The 19,912-nt window shown below is 43.2% G+C and overlaps 1 protein-coding gene across 1 annotated transcript in view; it reads left to right on the top strand.

Moving 5' to 3' along the window:
* SPIDR (scaffold protein involved in DNA repair) overlaps positions 1-19,912 on the top strand; it is a gene marked incomplete at both ends in the record, with an annotated part of 357,325 nt that overhangs the window by 331,132 nt on the left and 6,281 nt on the right. Inside the window, 3 exons of the mRNA XM_080715140.1 lie at positions 9,669-9,879; positions 10,899-11,051; positions 18,475-18,568. Of these exons, the coding sequence (XP_080571266.1) occupies positions 9,669-9,879; positions 10,899-11,051; positions 18,475-18,568 (458 nt within the window). The remainder of the gene's footprint in view (positions 1-9,668; positions 9,880-10,898; positions 11,052-18,474; positions 18,569-19,912) is intronic.

Genomic DNA, 19,912 nt, shown 5'->3' with positions numbered 1-19,912 from the left:
TTTATTCCAGTACAGGTGTGGACTGCTGCCCCTCTACTAATGACTATGGTATAAAATGACTCAGACATAAGCCTGTACCCAGAGATTCGTGGCCTTGTAATGTTTGTTCTTTTTTGACATGCAAGTTTAAGCAAAGGAAGAGAAACTGAGACCTCATTTATGTGGTAGAAGTGGGAATCAGGATCCAGCTCAGTCACTTCTGGGAATCCTGAGAGCTTCTGGCATCCCCTGTGGTCCCTGTGAGGCCTTGGCAGTTCTAGGGAGTGGCAGCGTAGAGGAGCTTGCTGTTGGGTCAGCTAGGTATGGACAAAGGGAAGAGACATCTTCAGCAGTCTGAACCTAAGAATTAGGCTCTGCCAGACACTGCTGCTGGGCCTTCACTCCTGGAGGAACAGCCAGAGTCTACTCACCTGAAAGAGGCCTGAGAAGAGCCATCTGCTCAAGATATGCAGTCAGAGCCTCTGCTTCGCTGCTGCAAGAGAGTATAACCAAGTTCTGTTGCAGGGCCTGCAAGGGAAGTAGATGGGCCCATGTCCTGCTCCTCAGTACCACCAGTGGCCAAACAGAACTGCTGTGGAGGACACTGGAGCCTGGGCAGGTGGCCTGGTCCTGGTCAGCATCACGCAGGACTCAGGACTGTGTGCAGGTGGCACCAGGGGCTGTCCTTTAACAAACCTATGGCTAGTGATCAAGATTTGACACACCCTGGCTTTTCTTTTGTTGCCAAAGTATTGCCAAGCAAACCTATTTGCCCTTGCCCCTTGATACAAATTTGTGAAAACCATGCTTTGTATAGAGACCATAGTTCATCTGCCTTATCTGGGGCGGGAGGTGGGGGACTTTGTTTTTTCTTTCTTCTGTGTAAGCTAGTTATCTGGAGTTATTTTCTGCTGGGCATTTGTTTTTTATTTCTTTCATTTTTGTGGTACTAGGAATTGAAGTCAGGTGGGTTACCTCAAAGCTATACCTCCAGTCCCATTTTATTTTTATATTGAAACAGGGTTACCTGGGCATGGTGGTCATGCGAGTAATCCCAGTACTTGGGAGGCTGAGACAGGAGGATCACGGGGTCTAGGACATCCTTACCTACTTAGGTGCTCCACAACTTAGTGAGATTCTGTTTCAAAATAAAGAATAAAAAACAGGGCTGGGGGTGTAGCCTGGAAATAAAATGCCCCTGGATTCAATCCCCAGATCCGCTAAATAAATAAATAAATAAATAAATAAATAAATAAATAAATAAAAGAAATAGGATCTCACTAAGTTGCTGAGGCTGGTTTCAAACCTGCAGTCCTCCTATTTCAAACTCCAAAGTACTTGGACTACAAGTGTACCCCACCACACCTGGCTGGGCATCTATTTTGAACTTTTTTTCCCCTCTGATCACCTTTAGGCAGCAAAAGAGCTATAGAGTGAAACATATATGTATGTATGCTTCCTAAGCTGGGTTCAGTAACACATGCCAATAATACCAGTATTTGAGAGGCCGAGGCAGGAGGATCTCAGGTTAAAAGTCAGCCTCAGTAACTTAGTGAGACCCTGTATCAAAATAAAAAATAAAAAAAGGCTGGGGGTATAGCTCAGAGGTAGACTGCCCCTGGCTTCAATTCCCAGTCTTCTAATTGATTATTGATGAATTACATGTATGGTATATTGTGGGGAGCCATTAAGGCTTTCCCCTAAAAGAATATTTCTGGCTCAGCTGACTGTCCTTCACCCAGAGTCAACAAGGTTTGGGGTCATGGAAAGTTCAGAGTAAAATGTTTGGGTGGTGGCACAAGGGTACTGATTAACCTATCTGTAATATATGTGCTTTGGATTGGTCTTTATTGTATTCTGGTGGTGGTAGCACGAGGATATTGATTGACCTGTAACTGTATAAATACCTCTAGAAAAACAAACCCAGCATTGGCGCAATAGAGAATACTGACCCAGAAGTAGTCATCGACCAGTAGAGATATTGACCCAGCAGCAGGGGTCGGCCAGTAGAGATAATAGGCTGGCGGTCCCCCACGTTAGAATAAATTAAATATTCTGAGAATCAAATTCTTAGAGTTGAATTCTTCATCCTCACGCCTCCCTTCGGAACCTGTACTTTTGCCGGCTGGCTCCGGCAGTATATCAATCTATTTCTCATCTACACAGGATTGGGCAGCTGCTCCTATAAAGAACCAGACAGTCAATATTTTTGGCTTACAGGGGCATATGGTTTCTGTAGCAACTAGTTGACTATAGCTTACAGTGCAAGAGCGGGCATATTGTCACTCATAAATGAACAAGCAGGACTATACTACAAAAACATTGATTATAAAGAGTGAAACTTGAATTTCATATCATTTTCATGTGTCACAAAATATAATTTTTCTCAATCATTTAAAAAAATTAAAAAAAAATATTTGGTAAGTGTAAACACCATACTTCGTTTGCAGGCCATACACAGGCTGGTAGCAGGCAAGCTGGCCCACAGGCCATAGCTCCCAACTTCAAGTCTTTCAGGCATCCGCTGTGCTCCCTGAGAGCCATCCTGGCGTCATACTCAGCAGGCAGTGGACCAGGCCAGAGAGGACAAGGCTTGAGCACATGACGTGTCTCTTACTTTCCAAATTGGGCAAATAGAAGGCTGGTTTCACACTACTCTTGTATGCTCAGGTGCTCCTTGTGGGAAGACACACTTAGCGTCTGGCACATTCCAGGGTTGGGCTCACTGTGCTAGCACCACTGGTGCTACAGGTAGAAGCGGTCTTCTGAGGGTGGGAAGACAGATACTCTGGTTTAGTGGTGAAAAGAATCACCAGAAAGCAACTTCTCTAGGGAGGAAATGAAGTAAGCTGGGTCCTGGGTCACTCTGCTTGAGCAGTCCCTTGCCTCTCAGTGCAATTCATTTAGTTACTGGCAGAACGTGAGGTGTCAAAATGCATCCCATTGTATTTCCATCACACTGGTAACTAAGTCATGAAAGTGAGTAGGGTTTTTTTTCATATTTACCCTTTATTTAAAGTAATTACAGATTCACAGTAGACTGCAAGAAACCTATGTGGAGGGCCCATACACCTTCCCCCTGATAAAATCTCACATCCACAGTAACCACTGTATAAAACCAGGACTCTGTCACTACACCATCCACAGAGCTGATTCAGCTTTACTAGGCACACATGCAATCATGCGTGTGCATGCATGTCTGTGCAGTTTTGTAACACACTGTAGCCTTGCAGAGTCATCCCCTCCCTCGTGTCCTCTGCTTTGCTGTCACCACAAACTCCCCGTGAGCCCCTTTAGAGCCACACCCATTCCTTCACCGCCTCTGACCCTGGCATCTTAGTTAAGTATGTTTCAAAGTGGGTCACATTCTGAAGTTCTTGGGTCAGGACCTCAGCAAATCTTTGAAGGGGACAAACTCAATCCATAACAGATCCTTTTGAGATGGGCTTTTTTCAATTAACACAATTCTCTGGAGATTCAGCTAGAGGACAAATGATGTTACACACTGTTTCATGTGTTTCTTTGCTGTCCTCATTCTATCCTCTTTGGTGAAATAGCTTTTCACATATTTTGCTCATTTCCTAATTGGATCGTTTGTTAGTTTACTGTTGAGTGTTTATAGTTCTTTATATATTCTAAATACAATGCCATTGTCTAAAATGTGTTTTGCAAATATTTTTCTCAGGGACTTACATTGTCTTTTCATTCTTTTTTTCTTTTTTCTTTTTGGTACTGGGCATTCTACCTTTGAGCTACGCCCCCAGCCCTATTTTTTATTCTGTATTTTGAAACACAGTCTCACTGAGTTGCCAAGGGGCTCCCTAAGTAGCTGGCTGAGGCTGTCCGTGAACCTCGATCCTCCTGTCTCAGCCTCCCAAATGCTGGGATTACAAGAATGCGTCCATGCATGCTCTGCTGTCTTTTCATTCTTATTAAATTTTTTTAAGAGAAGCATTTAAATTTCATGTGGTCAAATTTACCAAAATTCCTCTTATATATCAGGCTTTTGTTATAAGATTTAAGATAAGCCAAATCTCTCTATATCGTCCTGATTCCTGAAATTTATCTCTTATATTCTTTTTTAGAAGATTTATAATTATACATTTTATTTTACTTGCAGTTCTGGGTATCAAACCTGGGTCCTCACACATGCTATACAAATGCTCTACCTCTGAGCCACATCTCCAATCCTTAATTGTCCATTTTACATCTGGTGAGCCCATGACCCATTTTCAGTTGGATTTTGTATGAGATGTGTGGTTTAGGTCAACAGTCATTTCAATAACATGTGGCGATAGGAAAACTGTCCCTCTTCCTTTGAATTACTTTTATATCTTTCTAAAAAATTAATCCAGGCATGGTAGTGCACACCTGTAATTCTAGTACTTGGGAGGCAGAGACAGAAGGATTGCAAGTTTGAGAACTGCCTTAGGAAATAGTGAGATGTTCATCAACCCAGGGAGACCCTGTTTCAAAATAAAAATAAAATAGGGCTGGGGGTGTTGCTCAGAGGTAGACACCTCTGGGTTTAATTCCGAATACCACAAAAAATAAATAATAATAAATCTTGTAATCCCAGTATCAGGATTGCAGGTTCGCAGTCAGCCTCAGCAACTTAGTGAAGCCCTCCACAACTTGATGAGATCCTGTTTCAAAATAAAAAATAAAATAAGGCTGGAAGTATAGCTCAGAAGCAGAATACCCCTGTGTTTAATCCCCAACATTAAACACACACACACACACACACACACACACACACACACAATATAGGACTAGAGGAATAGGTCAGAGATAGACTGCCCCTGAGCTTAGTCCTTAGTCACACACACACACACACACACACACACACACACACACACACACACAATATAGGACTAGAGGAATAGGTCAGAGATAGACTGCCCCTGAGCTTAGTCCTTAGTCACACACACACACACACACACACACACACACACACACACACACACACAAATTAATCAGCCAGGCATGGTGGGAGTGTAGCTTGGAGGTAGAATGCCCCTGGGTTTAATCCTCAGCACCACTAAGAAAGAAAGAAAGAAGGCAGGCAGGCAGGCAAGCTTATCTTTGTTTATGGTTTGTGACCTTTCCTTTTTTGATGAGATGCCATGGAGGAACCCAAGGCCTCACAAGCACAAGTAAGCACTCTACACAGAGCCATATCCTCAGTTCAACCTTGGCATTTTTTTTTTTCAGAATATAGGCCAGTTATTTAGTAGAATGTCCCTCACTTTAGGTTTGCTTGATACTATATCATTAATATATTCAGATTATTCATTCCTGAAAGAAATAATACATAAAAATACTATGTATACATTTGGTTTGTTCCAGAACTATGATATTTTTTTCAGTTGGTCAAGTGATGTTGTCCATGTTTTTCTACCTTAAAATTGACTAAAAAATATTTCATGCTTATTAGTTAACAAACATTTTGTGGAGATGCTTTGAAACTATATGAATATCTTGTTTCTTATCAAACTTTTTTTTTTTTTTGGCGGTACTAGAGATTGAACCCAGGGGCATTCTACCTCCCAGCTACATACCCATCCCTATTTTTTATTATTTATTTTGAAATAGGGTCTCACTAAGTTGCAGAGGGCCTCATTAAGTAGCAGAGGCTGGCTGTGAACCTGTGATCCTCTGTCTCAGCCTCCCAAGTACTCCAAGTATTATAAGCATGTGCTGCCATACCCAGTTCTTATCAAACTTTTACCCACTTACTTTAACATGCAATATAATTCCTGCCTGAATTACTATATTTTGATCGTGGCCAAATGGTAATTTCTAACTATAGCATGTCTTTTATACTTACTAGCTGGCATTCTGCTGGGGTCTGGAGCCTTTACTATTTAGGTGCTCACCTATTTCCCTTAGTATGGGCCAATAGATTTGTTTTTAATTTTGTTTATGTGATACTGTTGATTTGAATTCAGGGACATTCTACCACTGAGCCACAGCCCTTAACCTTTTTATTTTTAAACAGGGCCTTGCTAAATTACTGTTTTCTTCTATCCTTGTACCTGCCATCCTCCTGTTTCAGCCTCCCAAGTACTGAGATTACAAGAGTGTGCTACTATACTCAGCCTGTTTGCTTTTTATTCTCTGTAATCAGCCCTTTATTCAAGGAGCCCTGATTGATTTTAATGGAGAATAGTATTTAGGAGTCAAGATCTGAGTGGAGGAGGATCACAGGTTTCAGGGTAGGCTTAGTACTTAGGAAAACCCTGTTTCAAAAAAATAAAAATAGCTGAGAGTGGTGGTCTTACCTGTAATCCTAGTACTTGGGAGGTGTTCACAGGTGTTAGGCCAGCTTTAGCAACCTAGTGAGAACCTGTTTCAAAATAAAAATTAAAATAGGGATGAGGAATAGCTTGGAGGTAGAACTCCCCTGGATTCAATCCCCAGTACCATAAAAATAATTAGCCAAGTGTGGTGGTACACACCTGTAATCCCAGTACTTGAGAGGCTAAGACAGGAGGATCACAGGTTTGAGGACAACCTCAACAAGTAGTAAAATGCTAGAGAGAACCCCCCCCTTTTTTTTTTGCAGGTCTGGGGATGGAACCCAGGGGCATTTGACCTTCAAGCTACACCCGCTGTCCTATTTTTTATTCTTTATTTTGAAACAGAGTCTCACTAAATTGCAGAGGGCCTCACTAAGTAGCTGAGGCTGTCCGCAAACTGATTTTCTGGGCTCAGCCTCCCAAATGCTGGGATTACAAGTGTGTGCCACCATACCTGGCTTTTTAGAGAGACTCTTTTTAAAAATAAAAATAAAAAGACTGGAGTGTAGCTTGGAGACAGAATGCCCTGGATTCAATCTCCACTACCACAATAAACAAACAAACAAACAAAAAAATGCCAATGTCTGGGTTCTAGGTAGACTCAGTACTATTGGGATATCATTGCTCATAGGCCCCCTCAGTGGAAAGGAAATAGATGTGTGTCTTTTCATGCCTCTACACTGTGTGTGCATGCACACACATGCACACATATTTTTATCTACTTCTGCATTTCCTATCTGTCTAAATTTGTAGTTTCCCACCAATACCTCCAACCATAGACCATTAGCACAAAATTGTCTGTAGCCTTCCCTACATCCACGTGTGTAAGTCCTGCTTCAACAGTAAGAACCTGGCTCTGCTGTCTTCAGTATTACTTCCTTAACTCCCTGTGTGTAATAACCTTCCCAGCCATGCCAACCCCATCCTCCACAACCCTAAGCTCTGGTCCTTTCTTCAAACCTTTCTGCATCACCCTCCATCTGACCTCAGGGTTCACACCAGCACCGCCACTGGGCCTCAAGCCAGCCAAGCCATAGGCCCGGCCACACTGGCTGTGTCCTTGGCCCCATTTGCAACCACTGTGTCCTAAGCCCCGACCAACAGGCAGGGGCAGACTACCAGTGTAATGGAACTCAGAAAGAAATTACAACTTCTACAGAGAAGAAAATTATAATAAAAAGGAAAGAAGAAAAACAATTAGAAAAAAGCTGTTGCAGATACAATATATGACATGTGCTTTATACCAAGGCCCTGTGAAAGTCTGAGGGTGAGAGAGATCTCTTTCTACACTCAGGAAACTTGCAGCTACTGAAGAAGAATTGGTATGCACTAAGAAACATTCTAGGTATCTTTGGTGGTACTGGGGGCGGAACCCAGAGTCTTTCTACTTCCGGGCTATACTCCCAGACCCATTTTATATTTTATTTGGAAACGGTCTCACTAAGTTGCTGAGAGCCTCATTCAGTAGCTGAGGCTGGCTTCCAACCTATGCGATCCTCCTGTCTCGGCCTCCCAAGCACGGGGATTACAAGTGTGCGCCACCACGCCCGGCTACATTCTAGGTATCTATACACGGGACTAGGAAAGAAAAATGAATTCTACCTGAGTAGGCCAGAAGACCAGCAGAGTACCCTCAGTAAATGGTGGACCAGGTCCCAGAAAAGGTCCCATTCAACAGGTGCATGGTTGGGCACAGCTGTGCTCATGGGGGCTAGTGGCCAGGATGTGCAGTCTGTTATGTGTTTTGAAGTGTTTTTGAACTGAGTGGGGCAATACATACCTGCAATCTCAGTATTTGGAAGGCTATAACAAGAGGATCAGAGATTTGATGCCAGCCTCTCAGTAATTTAGCAAAACCCCGTTTCACAATAAAAATATAAACTGAGATAGAAGTCAAATTTTCCTGGGCTCAATACTCAGTGGTACTGGGAATGGAACCCTTCTACCTCCGGGCTACACTCCCAGACCTATTTTATGGTTTTTTTTTTTTAATTTGGAAACAGGGTCTCTTAAGCCAACGAGGCTGGCTTCAAACCTGTGCAATCCTGTCTCCACCTCCCAAGCACAGGGATTACAAGCATGCACTACCACGCTCAGCTAAAAAATATATATTTTTGAAATAACATCTTAAATTCTTAGCATTAAAAATCATCTGAGCTGGGCATGGTGGCACACACATGTAATCCTAGTATTTGGGAGTCTGAAACAGGAGGATCCCAGCCAGGTGCATGGCCAGCCTCAGCAACTTAGTGAGACCCTGTTCAAAATAATAAATAATAAAATAGGGCCAAGGGTGCAGGTCAGAGGCAGAATGCCCCCGCATTCAATTCATAAACAAACGCACACATTATGTAAAAATTGTGCTTTTAAAATTTTAATTTTGTAGCTGGGCATAGTGGTGGACACTTGTAATCCCAGCATTTGGGAGGCTGAGACAGGAGGATCGGGGTTCACTGACAGCCTCAGCTACTTAGTGAGGCCCTCTGCAACTTAGTGAGATCCTGTTTCAAAATAAAGAAGAAAAAGTAGGGCGGGGTTGTAGTTCGGCGGTCGAATGCCCCTGGATTCCATTCCCAAACCCACAAGAAAATTAATTTTGTGCTAGACATGGTAGCATATGCTTATAATTCTAGTACTTGGGAAGCTAAAACAAGAGAATCGCAGGTTTAAGACCAACCAGCCTCAGCAACTTAGCAAAAGTCCTCCACAACTTAATGAGACCCTGGTTTATTGGTTTGTTTGTATTTTCAGTACTAGAAATTGAACCTAGGGGCATTCTACCAGCTATACTCCAGCCCTATTTTTTATTCTTTATTTTCAAACAGGATCTAAGTTGCAGAGGGCCTCATTAAGTACCTGAGGCTGGCCACGAACCTGTGATGCTGCTGTCTCAGCCTCCCAAGTACTGGGATTACAAGCACGCACCACCACACCTGGCTTGTGACCGTTTTTTTTTTTTTTTTTTTTTTGGTACTGGGGGTGGAACCCAGAGGCTTTCTACCTCCGGGCTATACTCCCAGACCCCCCCCCTTTTTTTTTTTTTGGTGGTACTGGGGTTCCTGGAAGCCCTTCTACCTCCGGGCTACACTCCCAGACCTATTTTTACATTTTTATTTGGAAACAGGGTCTCCTAAGCTAGCGCGCAAGGCTGGCTTTGAACCTGCGCGATCCTCCTGTCTCTGCCTCCCAAGCACGGGGATTACAAGCGTGTGCCACCACACCTGGCTTGTGACCCTGTTTTAAAGTAAAAAATAAAATAGGGCTTTGGTATAGCTCAATTATAATGCACCTGAATTCAATCCCTAGTATCACAATAAACCAATAAATAAATGTAAATTTCAACTTTGTTTATAAAAATGGCTGACCCTCTTCACTTTCTAATTGTAGCTGAAGAGCCTACTTCTTTTGGAGCAAAGGGAGATTTGGCTGCTGGTGACCGATGTCACCCTGCAATCAAAGGATAGGAACGACTGCTACCTTCCCAAATCTCTGCCGGTCTGCGTAGCCCCGTCCTGTGTGCTGGGCCCGGAAGTTCTGGGAGCATTGGCCTCAGCTACTCCTCACAGCCTCTTCTTCAAGGATGTGCTCCAAGACCAGGGTGAGCTCGCCTCTTCTTGGCAGCTCTGATTGTGGCAGCTAAGCAGTGCATACAAGATGGCTCCTGTGGCATCCAGATGCTTCTTATCTGGTAATGCTAGCCCAGCACAAATATAACCTGTGTGTTACAGAGGCCCACATTCACAGCCTTGGGCTTTCAAGGACCCCTATTCTGGCCACCTGGGCAGAGCTGTTCCCACAAGGTGCTCAGTGCTGGTACGGCCTGTGGAGATGCCATCAGTAACGCCATGGCAGTCTGCTGGTGTCACTCTGTGTGGGTACAGAAGCCACCTGAATTCATGGCTCGGGTCATCCCTTTTAAAAACAAACCAAAAAGCCAGGTAAGGTGGCACCTGCCTATAATCCTAGTACTTGAAGGCTAAAACAGGAGGATTGCAGAACTGAGGCCAGCCTCAGCAATTTAGCAAGATCCTGTTTCAAAATAAAAAGGCTATGAGTAGCCAGGTATGGTAGCACAAACTTGTAATCCTAGTAGTTGGGAGACTGAAACAGAGGATTGCATGTTTGTGGCCAGCCTCAGCTACTTAGTGAAGCTCTCCAGAACTTAATGAGACTCTGTTTCAAAAATAAAAAATTGGGCTGGGGTTATAGCTCAGAGGTAGCATTCTCCTAGTTCAATCCCCAGTACCAAGACAAAATCTAGGATATTATTATACATGTGTAGTCTTTAATTCGGCCCTTTTTATCTAGCAATCAAACTAAAATTCTGCCTAAGCTGTATTTCTTTTAATAGTTTATTGAGTACATTTTGCAAACCACAAAATTTACCCTTCTCCCATTGAATCTTACTCCAGTATTGGTGTGCTCTTCCATCCTAGCTCCCTGGAGGCTTTGGGGCGTGCTCCTGCACAGCCCCTGTACACCTGGCCACAGGGGCAGGCAGACCATGTCTATTCCTCCCCTCCCCACCTGCAGTACTCCTAGAAGGCCGTCTTTGCTCGTAGAACTGGTGACAGTTTTCTTCAGTGCTTAGGTGATCTGAGGTGTCTTTATTGGCAGGTCAGATGGTTTGTGTTGAGCGCACTGTCCTCCTGCTTCAGAAGCCCCTTCAGTGTGTGGCCTCAGGAGCTGACCCCTGCGCGCTGACTGGCCCGGTGATGCTGGATGAACTCAACTCCCTTACACCCGTCCATTCCATATGCAGTGTGCAAGGTGGGCAGCCCTCTCATTGGAAATGGCATTGATTCCATCTTAAATATTGTACTGTTCTGTATTCACTTGCTCATTTATTTTACAAGTTTCTTTGAGTGCATAAAGGGCACATAAAGGACAAAATGAAGAAGGTGCTTGCCTCTTAGACAAGCACAGGACTATTGCATTTTGAACACTGTTTGGCTATAACAGAGCCGTCACCTTGTTGGGGAGGTCAGGGAAGCTGCCTGAAAGCCAAGAGGCTTGAGCCCATACCTGAAGGGGATGGGGGCAAGGGACCGGACTTATGACAGCAGCAGACCGGGGACACTGGTAAGCTGAGGAACCGGGAGTAGATGGACAGGAAACTGGAGGCAGGGAAGGAGGGAGGGCTGGGAGGAGGCTGGAGGGCCAGCCAAGCATCAGGAGTCTGCTTTGGGGGATATAGGTTTGAAGCCAGCCACCCTCAGCAACTTAGTAAAATCCTGTTTCAAAATAAAAAATAAAAAGGACTGGAGGAATAGCTCAGAGGTAGAATAGACTAGGTAATGACTTGGGTCAAGATGGAGTAGGACACAGCCTGGGAAAGGGTATGTGAGCCACCTCCAAGCTCCTGGCACAGGTATGAAGGTGATGGTGATGCTGTTGGCCAAAGTACAGCATGTAGAGTAAGGCTGCCCTGTGGGGCCATCGAGTCTGTCTGAAGATTGCAGATATGTTTCATACATCTGAAACATTTCCACAGCTGGCTGGACATATAAGTACAGAGCTGAAAATGCCACCGTCTACTTCAACGTTAAAAAAATTAGTAGTAAAGGTAATCCTATAAATACTCCAAAGTACTTCTTGTGTTGCATCCCATAGTTTTAATGCTGCCCTTAAATGAAGTAGGAAGCACCTTACTCCCTCTGCTTCTGTTTTCTGGTTTGGTACTCTGTTCCATGACTGCATGTTTGATAGAAGGCAGTCAAACATGCACCAATCATGGCCTAGTGGTTTCTGTCTTAGAAGAGTATTATTTCTTTACTAGATGCAAGCCTTTTAAGACTTATTATTTCTTCTTGTATAAGTTTTAAAAGATTGAATAGATGAAGAAATTGGCCCAGTTCACCTCAGTTATCAAAATTGGATCATAGAGTTCTGTACTATTCCCTTTTTTATCCTTTTAATGTCTGTTGAGTCAGTAATGATGGCTCTTCTTTCACTTCTCCTCTTACTAATTTATTTCTTTTCCTTTTTATTCTTATTAAGGCTAGCTAGAAGTTTATCTTTTTTTTTTTTTTTTCCATACTGGGGATGGAACCCAGGAGCATTCTACCTTTGAGCTACACCCCTAGCCCTATTTTTTTCTTGGTGAGGGTGTACTAGGGATGTACAGGAACTTTCTACCTCCGGGCCATAATCCAAGACCTGTTTTATATTTTATTTGGAAATGGGATCTTACTAAGTTGCTGAGCGCCTCACTAAGTAGCTGAGGCTGGCTTTGAACCTGCACGATCCTCCTGTCTCAGCCTCCCAAGTACTGGGATTACAAGTGTGTGCCACCATGCCCAGCTCTCAGCCCTATTTTTTATTCTTTATTTCGAAACAGGTCTCACTGAGTTGCAAAGTGCCTTACTATGTAGCTAAGGCTGGCCATGAACTATGATTATCCTGTCTCAGCCTCCCAAATGCTGGGATTACAAGCGTGCACCACCATACCCAGCAAGAAATTTACCCATTTTTATTGATCACTCCAAAGAATGAGATTTGGGATTTATTTACTTATTTATTTATTGGTGCTGGGGAGCATTCTACCTCTAAATCAAAATATTTTGGTAATATTTTTTCTCTTGAGATTTCTCTGATTTGTGTGTTGTTTAATCTCTAGATATTTTGAGATATTCAGCTATTTTTCAGTTATTGATTTTTAGTTTAATTTCTTTTAGGTCTATGAATATAATTGGGACTAGAGGTAGCATATACCTGTGATCCCAGTACATAGGAGGCTAAAACCAGAAGATCGTAAGTTTGAAGCCAGCCTTAGAAACTTAGTGAGCTCCTAAGCCGGGTGTGGTGGCGCACGCTTGTAATCCCCACACTTGGGAGGCTGAGACAGGAGGATTGTGCAGGTTCGAAGCCAGCCTTAGCTACTGAGTGAGGCTCTCAGCAACTTAGTGAGACCCTGTTTCCAAATAAAATATAAAATGGGTCTGGGAGTATGGCCCGGAAGTAGAAAGCCTCTGGGTTCTACCCCCAGTACCACCAAAAAAAAAAAAAAAAAAAAAGAAAGAAAGAAAGAAAGAAAGAAACTTAGATCCAGTTTTAAAATTAAAAAACAAAAAGAATTAAAATCAGAATATTAAGCCAAGAATGATGGCACAAGCTTGTAATCACAGTACTTTGAAGGCTAACCCAGGAAGCTCACAGGTTTAAGGACAGCTTCTGCAACTTAGTGAGACTCTGTTTCAAAATAAAAGAATAAAAATAGGGCTGGGAATATAGCTCAGAGGTATATTCTACTACTGGGGATGGAACCCAGAGCCCCTGGGTTCCATCCCCAGTAGTACACACACACACACACACACACACACACACACACACACACACACCAGAATACTATAGTGACATATGCATGCCCATGTTTATAGGACCACAATTTACAATAGCCCAATTAATGGAACCAATCTAGGTGTTCATCAACAGATGAATGGATAAAAAAAAGGTGGTATGTACATACAATATATTTTATTCAGCTATAAAGTAGAACAAAATTATGTCATTTGAAGGAAAATGGATATAACCAGAGAACATTATGCTAAGTTAGATCAGCCAAACTCGGATAATTAAGGGTCACATGTTTTCTCATATGTGGAAGCTAGAGAGAAAACAGGAAAGAGGAGAGAGCAGTAGAGCAGTCAAAGAGGACTGGGGAAAGGGGACTGGGGAAGGAGGAGGGAGAAAAGGAAGTATGGGGAAGGACACAGACCAAGTACTGCTGTTTGTATATGATGTCTCACTAGTAATCACTAGAATGAACAGGGCAGGACAGGGGTCCTGGGGGAAACACTGAGATGTATGTGGTGCACATGTGAACATATCCCCTTGAATCTCACTACAATTTATAACTATGGCACACCAATAAAGCAAAATCAAACAAGCAAACAAGAGTGCTAGTTCTGAAAAATATATTTAATAACTTTCCCAAGCCTACTTACCAGGGATTTCTATCTTGAAGACAAGCAGAGTATAAAGGTTTTTGGTAGTAGACTGCAAACAGTGAGTGGTGTCAGGCGCACCATCCCGCCACCCTGGCAATGTTCTCTTTTTTCTGGTGCTCATTTAAGTGGATGTTTCCCGGTTATCCCTTCAATTCATTTAGGAGTGCCCAGAGAGTTTCCAGTGGTTCATAGACCTCATCAGCTCTTGCCTTGTTCTCTAATTGGAAGGAAATCAAACCCATATGCATACAAATGCTGTTGACACCCTCATAGCCTAGGGTGAAAGGAGCTTTGCTTAGTAGCAGCCTAGTTTTTATTAATTCACATAGCAGCTGTTTACTAAGCATTGCTGGGAACTGGCTTTGTGCTGAGCACCAAAGCCAGGTGGGAGGCAGACCACAGTGCAGGCGTGGTCTGGTGTTCAGGGATACAGTCACTTGTCTCTCTCCCTTACGTCTATCTGTTAGGAATGAGCCAACACTCCTTTCTAGCTGTGTTACAAGGTTTTACTGACTTTATATTTCATCATTTTGACTCATTTTGAATTGGATTTGGAAGGACAATGTTAGTAGCTCATGTGGCCTATTTATTTATTTATTTATTTTGGTGGCACTGGGAGTGGAACCCAGAGGCTTTCTACCTCCAGCCTATACTCCCAGACCTATTTTATATTTTATTTAGAAACAGAGTCTCACAAAGTTCCTGAGAGCCTCACTAAGTAGCTGAGACTGGCTTCGAAACTGTGCGATCCTCCTGTCTCAGCCTCCCAAGTGTGGAGATTACAAGCGTGTGCCACCACGCCCGGCTTCAGGTGGCCTTTGTATTATTTAAAAAATATTTTACAGCCGGGCGTGGTGGCACACGCTTGTAATCCCAGCATTTGGGAGGCTGATACCTAGAGGATCACGGTTCGCAGACAGCCTCAGCTACTTAGTGAGGCCCTCTGCAACTCAGTGAGACCCGGTTTCAAAATAAAGAATAAAAAATAGGGCAGGGGGTGTAGCTCGGAGGTCAAATGCCCCTGGGTTCCATTCCAAACCTGCAAAAAACAAAAAAATTTTTAAAAATTTATTTATTTATTTATTTTTTGTGTGTGTGTGTGGTACTGAGGGTGGAACCCAGGGGCTTTCCCACCTCTGGGCTATACTCCCAGACCTATTTTATACTTTATTTGGAAACAGTATCTCACTAAGTTGCTGAGAGCCTCACTCAGTAGCTGAGGCTGGCTTCGAATCTGTGTGATCCTCCTGTCTCAGCCTCCCAAGCACTGAGATTATAAGCGTGTGCCACCATGCCCGGCTTCAGGTGGCCTTTTTAAAATCAAGGCCTCTGACTCTCATTTTAAGAAGTCATTTAAGTCAACACTGTACAAATGTGTTTTAATAAGCCAAGCCTGTTAGTGCTTGTAACTCTGCTTTATCTCTACAGGTAATCTTCTTTCCTAATGTTGTTGTAGTGAGAATCAAACTGCTTGAAAAAGGGGAGAGAAAGCCAGGCATCATGACACACTCCTGTAATCCTAGTACTTGGGAGGCTGAAACAGGAAGATCACAGGTTTGAGGCCAGTCCCAGCAACTTACTGAGACTATCAGCAACCTAGTGAGACTCTGTTTAAAAATAAAAAGGTCTGGAGATGAATGTAGCCCGGTGGTAGAATGCCCCTGGATTCATTCCCTAGAACTGCAAAGAGAAAAAGGAAACAAAGGAATTCACTGCCACACTAGCAAAATAACCGTGGTGATCTAAATATCTCTGTGGGAGTGTGGGGGGCTATGATGCTCCACCTCCGTGGCGTCAGCAAGATGGCTAGTAACCCTCACAGCAGCTATAGAGTAAGCTCCACTAGGTGATTGCTGGGTTTGGAGGTGCACACCTGTAATCTCAGTACAGGAAAACAGAGCCAGGAGGATCACAAGTTCCAGGTCGTCCTCAGCAATTTAACATGACCCTATTTCAAAATTAAAAATACAGCCAAGCAGCCGGGCGTGGTGGCACACACTTGTAATCCCAGCATTTGGGAGGCTGAGACCAGAGGATCGCGGTTCATAGACAGCCTCAGCTACTTAGTGAGGCCCTTTGCAATTTAGTGAGACCCTGTTTCCAAATAAAAAATAAAAGTAGGGCTGCAGGTGTAACTCGGAGGTAGAATGCCCCTGGGTTCCATCCCCAGACCCGCAAAAAAAAAAGAAAAAGAAATAGAGCCAAGCTTGTTGGCACATGCCTGTAATCCCAATATTGGAGAAGCTGAGAAGGAGGATCACAGGTTTGAGGCCAGTCTCAACAACTTAGCAAGATCATGGATTCTAAATAAAAAACAAAAAGGGCTTGGAGTATGCCTCAGAGGTTCAATGCCCAGTACAAAAAAAAAAAAAAAAAAAAAGTGGGATGAGTTATCAGTGGATGGTTTGAATGGTTTGACTCCTAACAATGTATACCCAGGAGCATTCTGTATCTGAGCTTACCTCTAGCCCTTCTGTATTTTTTGTTTTCAAACAGGGTCTCACCTGGTTGCTGGGAGTCTCTCTCCTGAGAATTGTCTCAAACCTGCAATCCTCCTGTCTCAGCCTCCCAAGTCCTGGGATTATAGGCAGGTACCACCATGCCCAATTTACTGTAGCAATTTAAATAAGTATACTTCTGACCCCTGGATGGTGGTACACACTTTTACTACTAGTAACAGGCTAAGACTGGAGGATCACTGGTTTGAGGCCCATCTCAACAATTTAGCAAGATCCTCAACAACTGAGACCCTGTTTCAAATTAAAAGAATAAAATAGGGCTGAGCGTGTAACTCGGAGGTAGAATGCCCCTGGGTTCCATCATTAGTCCCACAAACACAAAATATAAAAATAAAAAATAAATAAGGGTGGCTAATGGGTATAACTGAAAGGTAGAATGCCCCTGGGTTTAGTACAAATAAAATAAATATGTATACTTTTGAAAATAGGAAAAAAATCAATATTGTGGGGTTTTTTTGTTTTTGCTTTTCAGTACTGGGGATTGAACCCAGGGACATTTTATCTCCAAGTTACACCCCAGCCCTATTATTTATTTATTTATTTATTTATTTATTTATTTATTTATGGTACTGGGGGTAGAACCCAGGGGCATTCTACCTCTGAGCTATACCCCCAGCCCTATTTTTTATTCTTTATTTGGAAATAGTGTCTCACTGAGTTTCAAAGGGCCACACTATGTAGCTGAGGCTGGCTTCAAACCTGCACAATCCTCCTGTCTCAGCCTCTCAAATGCTAGGATTTATAAGCATGTACTACCATGCCCAGCTTCCTTTTTTTTTTTTTTTTTGGTGGTACTGGGGATGCAACCCTTCTCCGGGCTACACTCCCAGACCTATTTTATATTTTTATTTGGAAACAGGATTTCTTAAGCCAGCAAGGCTGGCTTAGAACCTGCGCGATCCTCCTGTCTCCACCTCCCAAGTGCGGGGATTACAAGCATGTGCCTCCACGCCTGGCATATTTTTTATTCTTTATTTTGAAACAAGGTTTTATTAAGTTGCAGAGGGCCTCACTAAGTAGCTGGTCATGAACCTGCGATCCTCCTGTCTCAGCTTCCCAAGTACTGGCATTACAAGTGTCCACCATCACGCTTGGTATGGGTAAGTATTAAAACTTGATTGCTATAATTTTGTGTGTGATAAAATGGAAATTTGAAACCACTTAGGATCATTGATATAAACTCAACAGTGTGTCATGACTAATGTCCCACACCTGTAATGCCAGTACTTGAGTGGCTGAAATTTGAGACTAGTATGTGATAATTTAGTAAAACCCTGTTTCAAAATAAAAAAATCATTAAGCCGGGCGTGGTGGCGCACGCTTGTAATCCCCACGCTCGGGAGGCTGAGACAGGAGGATCGCACAGGTTCGAAGCCAGCCTCAGCTACTTAGTGAGGCTCTCAGCAACTTAGTGAGACCCTGTTTCCAAATAAAGTATAAAAAACAGGTCTGGGAGTATAGCCTGGAGGTAGAAAGCCTCTGGCTTCCACCCTCAGTACCACAAAAATAAATAAAAATTAAAAAACATTAAAAGTCTGGAGGTGTAGCTCAGAGGTAGAACAGCCCTTTGTTTAATCCCCAGTACCTCAATTAGTCAATTAATTAAAAGGCTGGGGTTGTATTTCAGAGGTAGAATGCCCCTGGGTTCAATTCCCAGCACCACTTATAGAAAACAAAAGCAAAGAAATTGTGTCTGATTGTCTGGTTTTCTGTCACCTGGCCCAGGTGCTGTGGTCGGTGTGGATGAAAGCACTGCTTTCTCGTGGCCGGTGTGTGACCGCTGTGGCAACGGGAGATTAGAACAGAGGCCAGAAGACGGGTAAGGCTGGACTGAAACATGGGCCCAGAGGCAACAGTGCCTGTGGCTTCCCAACTCGGGAGGTCTGCAGGGTTTGTCCTCAGCTCAGTGATGATCAGTCAGGACAACATAACTAAGTAAGACAGATGTGGTGAGCACCACGTGGGCCTCACATGTGTAGAGAAGTGTTCAGAGGCCAGGAGCGGCCTGACAGGTATCCCTTTCCTGTCCAGCATTTCTGTACCCTCCTTTGGGGTCGGCCAGGGCATGGATATCTGTGTGTTTTCTCCCTGTAGCCTTCCAAGTGGACTTTGTAGTGTGACCCACAGAAAGGAATGTGTTTATTACATATATATATATTTATATTTATATGGTACTCGGGATTGAACCCACGACATTCTGCCTCTGAGCTAAACCCCCAGTCCTATTTTATTATTTTTATTTTAAAACAGGGTCTTGAGGCTGGGCGTGGTGGCGCACGTTTGTAATCCCCACGCTTGGGAGGCAGAGACAGGAGGATCGCACAGGTTCAAAGCCAGCCGCGCTGGCTTAAAAGACCCTGTTTCCAAATATAAAAAAGTATAAAATAGGTCTGGGATTGTAGCCTAGAGGTAGAAGGGCTTCCAGGAACCCCAGTACCACCCAATAAATAAATAAATAAATAAATAAATAAATAAATAAAAAATAAAGAATAAAACAGGGTCTTGCTAAGTTGCTAAGAACCTCGCTAAATTGCTGAGGCTGTCCTCAAACTATAATCTTCCTATCTCATACTCACAAGCGTGCGCCATAGTACCCAGCTCCCCTTTTTTTTTTTTTTTTTTTTTTTTTTTTTTTTTTTTTGTGTGTGTGTGTGTGTGTGTGTGTGTGTGTGTGTGTGTGGTATTGGTGGCAGAACCCAGGGGCATTCTACCTCCAAGCTACATCCATGGCCCTATTTTTTATTCTTTATTTTGAAACAGTCTCACTGAATTGCAAAGGGCCTCACTAAGTAGTAGCTAAGACTGTATGCGAACCGTGATCCTCCTGTTGCAGACTCCCAAATGCTGGGTTTACAAGCATGCACCACCATGCCCAGCTCAGCTCCCTTTTAAAAAGCAAAGAGCATGCCCAGTACAGTGGCACACACCTATAATCCCAGTGACTCAGGAGGCTAAGGTATGAGGATCACAAATTCTAGGCCAGCTTTAGTAAGACCCTGTTTCCCTGGGTTCAATCCTATATACCCATATACTAATTAAAGAAAAAAAAAAAAGAGCTGGGCATTCATGCCTATAATCCTAGTACTTGGGAGGTTGAGACAGGAGGTTCACAGGTTCCAGAGCAGCCTCTGCATTTTCAACATAAAAATAATTTTTAAAAAGG

Source organism: Muscardinus avellanarius (genome assembly GCF_963383645.1).
Source record: "Muscardinus avellanarius genome assembly, chromosome: 1".
NCBI lineage: Eukaryota > Metazoa > Chordata > Mammalia > Rodentia > Gliridae > Muscardinus > Muscardinus avellanarius.
The sequence above is the reverse complement of the archived record's forward strand: the minus strand, read 5'-3'. Positions and strand labels throughout refer to the sequence as shown.